Source organism: Cannabis sativa, chromosome 1 (assembly GCF_029168945.1).
Source record: "Cannabis sativa cultivar Pink pepper isolate KNU-18-1 chromosome 1, ASM2916894v1, whole genome shotgun sequence".
NCBI classification, from domain to species: Eukaryota; Viridiplantae; Streptophyta; class Magnoliopsida; order Rosales; family Cannabaceae; genus Cannabis; species Cannabis sativa.
The window spans coordinates 47,047,354-47,054,400 of record NC_083601.1 but is presented as its reverse complement, the minus strand read 5'-3'; the positions used below and the strand labels follow the sequence as shown (position 1 = coordinate 47,054,400).

At 31.5% G+C, this 7,047-nt stretch overlaps 1 protein-coding gene across 1 annotated transcript; it reads right to left on the bottom strand.

The window, feature by feature from the left end:
* Positions 1–734: 734 nt before the first annotated feature.
* LOC133033564 (vacuolar-processing enzyme-like) lies at positions 735–4,632 on the bottom strand. The gene is made up of 9 exons (XM_061108416.1): positions 4,144–4,632; positions 3,656–3,820; positions 3,406–3,562; positions 3,006–3,091; positions 2,721–2,920; positions 2,535–2,583; positions 2,185–2,394; positions 1,878–2,084; positions 735–1,792 (listed from the first exon to the last, which is right to left on the bottom strand). Exons 1-9 carry the CDS (start codon positions 4,360–4,362, stop codon positions 1,748–1,750), a joined length of 1,338 nt encoding a protein of 445 aa, XP_060964399.1. The 5' UTR covers positions 4,363–4,632; the 3' UTR covers positions 735–1,747.
* Between the last annotated feature and the right edge of the window lie 2,415 nt (positions 4,633–7,047).

Genomic DNA, 7,047 nt, shown 5'->3' with positions numbered 1-7,047 from the left:
AGTTTAGTTACAAATTTGTAAAGTTTACTTAATTTTATTTATTTATTTATTTATTTTTAGAGAAGTTTACTTAATTTAATTTAGAGGACTATTGTATATTTCATACCTGGAGATTTTGTTTTCTTTGTTATGCTTTGAAGAACCTCTTTAGTGATGGAAAAGCCCTACTTTATTACCTCAAGAAGACACTTCAATATATTTAGTAACAATGTGCATGATTCATCTAATCTTGATGAAATTTATCCAAAAATGAAAATATTGCAATATGTTAATATATAACAATTATTGTATTAAACATATAATATTCACTACAACAAAAAAAAAATTGTTATTCGCATGTCACGATTAAATTAGTGCTAACAAACTCAATTTTTAGTGTTCATGGATATGTTAGCACGACTTATCATGCTCTTTTGGTCGTGCCTAAAAACGTTACGGACGCCATAAATAATATCGTACCAATTGATTGATCTAATAGCACGACACATGTAGTGCCCATTTAAAATCGTAAACACTATCAGCCATGCTATAAGGCACGACATTATCATGCCCAAAGGTTTTTATTTCTTTTTTAAAAAATAATTTTGTAATTTAAGATTAATTTATATTTATATTTAAAATATAATTATCAACAACCAATAAAAATTAATTTATAAAGATGTTTTCTACTATATAAATTAGAAATCCAAACTACAATAAGCATTTAAATAATTAAAGACAATAACTAAAATAAGTGTTCAAATAAACAATACTTATATTGTCACATTCATACAACAACTAAAATAAGTGTTCAAATAAACAATATTTATATAGTCACAAATAACAATACTATAATCCCAATTGTGTGGACTCCTCCTCATCTTCATCACCATTCTCTCAAGACTGCTGTTGTGGAATTTGCGGCATTTGTGGATAGTAAGGCTACTGCAATACTTTTGGCATTTGCGGGTAGTACAACTACTGTGTGTGGGGCATATGTTGCATTGATGGCATCGATGACGATTGTTGCATCTAAGACGCTGGTGGCATGTGATGCATCGATGGCATCGAAGGCATCTGCTGCATATGAGGTGTCTGCTGCATAGAAGGCATCTGTTGCAAATGTGGCATCTGCTGCATCAAATGCATTTGGTGCATCTGTGGTGTCTGTTGCTGCATTTGTGGTGTGTGTTGCATGGGAGGTTGTTGTGGCATCTGTGGTGTGTGCTGCATGGAAGGTTGCTGCTGTATCTGTGGTGTATGCTGCATCTGTGGTGTTTGCTGCATCGATGGTATCTGGTGCATAAAAGGTTGTTGATACATTTGCAGTGGTTGTTGTTGCATTTGTTGAGTTTGATGCATTTCTGGTGTCTGTTGCATATAATTTACCTGCAACTGTGACATCGGCGATGACAGCCAAGGAAAAGGGGACATTTGATGAGGTGATGACAAAGGATACATAAATGGAATAGGACACTGTTGCGCTTGGTGATATTGGAAATTCCCAGGCTGTGAAGATGAAGCAAACCCACCTCCAGACATTTGAGGTTGAAACGTCTGTGTTGGAGGCATTGGCATTCCGAACAACTCCTCTTCAGTAGGTAGACGAACATTAGGTCCCAAACTTTGAGACCTGGTTATGGGAACCAGGTCCCAAACTTTGAGACCTGGTTATGGGAACATTGGTTTATTTTCATATGTAGCGCGGCTTAGAGTATTATGAAGTAATCTTCAGTCGATTACAGTGGCAACCCGCCTTGACTCAGCCCTACATATGGGACAGAGATCCACAGTGTGTCTCAAATGTCCTCACCTGCATTGCACATAACAAGGTCAGACTAGTATAACATCGGTTATGAAGAGTGAATGAATATAATGATATTGGTTGGAAGTAGTACCAGTGTCTTGAGACATTTCCAATCATCAACAAGTGGAAGTCCAGAAGAGCGAACGGCGTTGAGAACCTCTGGACCATTCTCAATTCCAAACAAGAGCTTTCCAACAAGTTTCACACTCTCATCTAAATGCATTCTGTGTGACATTGCTTCAAGAAACTCCTTCTGGGCTTTGATTTTCCTTGGTGAGCCTTCAGGAGCCTTTCGAAACTGCAAAAGGTAGAACAACAACAAGAAACCGAGTCAAAGGGTTAAGAGAATATAGCATAAGCAGACACAAAATGTGTAGACAAGGAGTTTAGGATGTAACCTTATCCCAGAAATGGACGAGATCAGCATCACGCTGGTTAACGGCTTTTGTAGGTGGCCTCAAAGAGTTCTCGTCCACAAAAGTAAAATTGTCATTTGCAGGATTTGTACCAATATAGTTGAAGAGACTGTTTTCGCTAAGCCCAACATCCCCATATTGCATCACATGAGACCCATAAGCAGAATTATCACTGGATGTCCTCTTCTTAACCTGAAAATAGTAATGCCAACCAAACACAATTACTTCATTTTTGCATCATGAATGATACTGAAAATACTACATTTTAGCATATAGATATCAAAAGCAATACTACATTTATTCGGATAGCAAGCTTAGGAAGGAGTTCTCACCAATTCATATTGCTGATGCAAAGTTTCCGTCCGCATATTGTGTACATCACTGTCCATAATATCAAGATTGTTAATACAGCTTTAGAAAAATGGCATCTTCCACTTCTGGTATTACCAAATCTATCTAACCAATATAATAACAATCCAATGAAAAAACAAAACAACAAATGCAAATGCTTAAAATACCTGTCTTCCATCCAAGCAACACTGTACAAATCGCCCAAACAGGTTTCGTATTCTGGTGGGGGACTGGGATCCTCTCCAGGGCAGTAAGTACCCCAACTGCTTTCATCTGCATTCGAAGCAGTGGTTGCATAGATATTCAAACCCTCAGGGAGAAGACCTTCGAAGATACTTCCAGATTCACAAGCTTCAAGGTAAAACACCTGCAAATTTTAAATTAGTCCCAACCCAGCTACCATAGAATCAAAAAGCATCAGAGCATGCATCAAATAAGAATTAGTAACTTACCAAGCTTTTGTAGGTCCCTAAAGCATGCTTCTTTTTTAAAACTTCATTCAGTTCATCAGCATAAAGGTAAGGAACGGTAGGCATTCCTATTAAAGAGAATATAAACAAATAAGATAAGAGAATTTTTTTCATGATGCAGTAAAGCTGATTGTACTAAATCAAGAATAAATATCCACATTCATACTTCAAACTTCCAAGGATACTAGATACAGTTTAACAAGGTTGAACTCGACAGCAACTCGATCTTTCAAATATCATGCTAATTAACAAATTTCAGGAAGGATGAAGAACAAAAGAGACAAACAATATCATCACTTAGATCTACAACCAACTATGTAAATCATGTGGAAACAGGATCTAACAAAAAGAAGTTGAATTCATAGAATAGAGAACTACTAACCAAGAACACCAGGACCACCATGATCAGAGTAGTAGACAAAGATATGATCATTGGGACCACTATCTACAACCTTCCCACTACCCCCTTTAATGGCAGTTTTATTTCCGAGAATGGCGGCGAAAAAGTTCCCAACAGTGACATCTTCACCAGTATAATCCTGTCAACACAAAATCAGCCATGTCAAGGATACAGCACAATACAATACAACAAAACAAACCGTTTATTTTTAAAAGGAAGGCAGAAAAACTACCTTTGGAACACCTTTATAGACATCACCCCCATGTGGGTGGTTAATAATGACTCCAGGCCTTGGGTTCTCTTCATTGGAAGCTATATCATCATACATAAACACAACAATGTTCTCATCCTTTAAACCACCTTTCTTCAAGAGTTGGTAAGCATGACATATGTCAGCCTGAAACCAAAAACCCACATCACAAAATTTATGCTTTTATTAATTTAAGAATTCAATTATGAACAAATTTTATGGGATGATGACACAATATTTAAAGACAACATAACTAACACAGTGAAACCAAAACCATAAATTTTTCACAACAATCAATTCAAGCTTAGTTTAAAAGCAAAATCAAGCTCTAGAATGTTTAAATAAACAAACCAAAAAGCCTAGAAAAACACATAAACAGATTTAATAATTCTTATTTTATTTTTTCTAAAGCTAATAAGAGAAAGACCCAATCATGAGGTAGGAAGAGTAAAAGGTGAAACTTTTAAGACCTGATGCCTGTAATTCCAATACCCATCTGAACCAGCAATCAGAACAGCCCATCTGGTCCCGACGGAATCAGCATCGTCGGCAGCAGAATTAGCAGGTCGGAAAAATCTGGAAGCTTGAGAGGGCAATCGGAGAACATCTCCGACTAGTTCCCGGCTACCGGAGGCGATTACAGAGAGAGCAAGAAGAGATAGGAGGAGGGTGACGGTGCCGGTGGCCATGACGTTTCCCGGCGAAGAGAGATATTTTGATTGATCAGATAAAGTTTTGGGTTTGGAGTTTGGAGTTTGGAATTGGATCAAAATAAATAAAGGGACGTAAGTGGGCCCCACCCATCGTTGATTGGTGTTTTTTGCGAATGAATCACAGCCGTCCACGTCATCATGACCGTGATTGATTTGAATCCCCCGAAGCTTCCCATTCCTTATTTATTTTCATGATTAATATTTTGTTTTCTTTTATCGTTCTACTAGGGAACTAATTCCCTAATATTTTTTATTTTTTTTTAGTATTAATTCAATGATATAATATAAAATATGATATTGTGATGTTAGAATTATTAAAAAAAAAAAAAAAGTAACATGATAGAATGATAGGATTTTAAAAATAAAATTTGGTATTTTACAAAATATGTAAATAAAAATGTAGTTATTTGTGACAAATATGTAATTATTTGTGCGGGCTATTAATTTATTTTATATATAAAAAATTAATAATATTTTAGAATAGATAATTTTTACCTTCTAATTTATTGATATTATTATCATAGTGTTTTACACCATTACCAAAACAAATAATAAAATAATAAACAGTAATAATATGTATATTTTTTAGTATTCTATAATTATTAAGATATTGATGATCATTTATATAGTGATATATGTTGTTTTTAAACATTGACCTTAATATCTTATTAAAAAGACTAAAGAAAAAACCTTCACTGATGCATATTAGAAAATGTATACATAATAATAATATATAAGGATAATAATTTTATTTTACAATAATTTAAATTACATATAAAAATTTTAAAATTTTTTTATTAGTTTATTTATGACTTGTTTTTAATATTTCAATATATATTCTTTTTACTCTTTAGAATTCATAATTAAGAAAAAAAAAATACAACAATAAAGAACTATAGTAAACATATATATATTTAATATATTTAAATAATAATTAATTCTCAATAATATGTGTTCAAATTGAATTTACATTTATTTATATTTTTCGAATATCCATCTTAGTTGTTTGAGCTTTTGCATATTTTAGAGTCCAACAATTATCTAAACAAATTGTAAGAACAATAAATTATTACAAGATGATTAACTTGATGACTTACATAAAAAAAAAACCCAAACTTATAACCACAAACCTAAATATAAAATAAAATACAAATCATACAAATTTTATAGATGAGTTGAATAGATGGAGATATATGATAAATATACACAGGACAAAATATATACTTATAAATTAAATACCTAAGACAAAACACATAATATGAATTGAAAACCTAATATATACTGCAAATTTATATACACACTTATAATGTTTCACTTATGAGGATTGTTTGGCTTGTTACCATGGAGATACTTCTTATCCTTCCTTTTTTTTATGTTTCTTTAGCAAGAATACCAGTCATCTCCTGAATAGTCTATATTGCTCCTTTTGAGTATTGTAATTTGATCTGATTGAATCAAATTGAAAAGGAATGGTTTTCATCACAAACCACACCATGTAATCTTCACTGAGATCTAATCACATGGCCTTAAGCTTTTGGTAGCAACCCATGAGCTTGTCTATGTGAGCTCTAACATCAATCGTATTAGCATAATTAGTGCGATATGGAGCAAGGTCGTGGTAAGAATGATCAAGGGTTTTGATGATGATAAAAAGTCTCATAAATAAATACAAATGGTTTTTTTAATGGTAGAATACAAATAGTTAATACATATGTTATAATGTTGCAATTATCATATGAATTGTTTTTGTATTAGAATACTATAAGTCATATTGATTATTAATTTCTTTTTAATTAGTTGGTTTTAATTTAGTATTATTATAAAAATAATTAAAAAAAATCTAAAACCACTACAAAATAAAATGAGGATAATACTATCTTTATAGGAAGACATCTCAACTTCTTAATTAGCTTGATTATCATGAAGAGTGAGTTGGATAAGTACACACAATAGAGCCTACAAAAGCTGAGAAAAAAATGTGAATTTCTAGCCAATTTTTTTTAATATAGTAAAATTTATGGTTTCACAATATTGCTCATGAGAGTATATAGCTAGTGTATATCAATATAGGAATATCAAGAGAATGTTACAATATATATAATAATAATATACACATATAATAATATATATAGATATTATAAATGGAAAGACATTGTAAATTTGTTCACATTAATAATATATAAGTATTATAAATATAAATAAGAGTTATAAAATGAAAACATTAATAAATTTTTGTTCACGTAATAATATATATTATGCATGATAGTTATATTATAAAATGAGAAGTCACCATAAATTTTTTGATACATTAATAATATAAATATGAATAGGAGTTATAAAAAGAAGATACCATAAATTATTAGTTAATGAGAGTTTTAAGTAAAAGTTATTTTCCATTTCTTGAATAATTGTTGAAATAAGAATTATGATTAATTTTTTGAACTAATGCATAAATAAAATAATTAAATCAAATAAATTTATGTTTAAACATAAAAAATAGAAAAATATCATTCAAAATATAACATATTTTTTTAGAAATTTGATCAATATTAATTTTAAATAAACATATTGAAAAGAACCATAAAAAATAGTACTTGATTTACTTACTTTTATTTATGCATGAGATTGATGGTAAGAAAAACTTTGAAGCAAGCTGTTTGA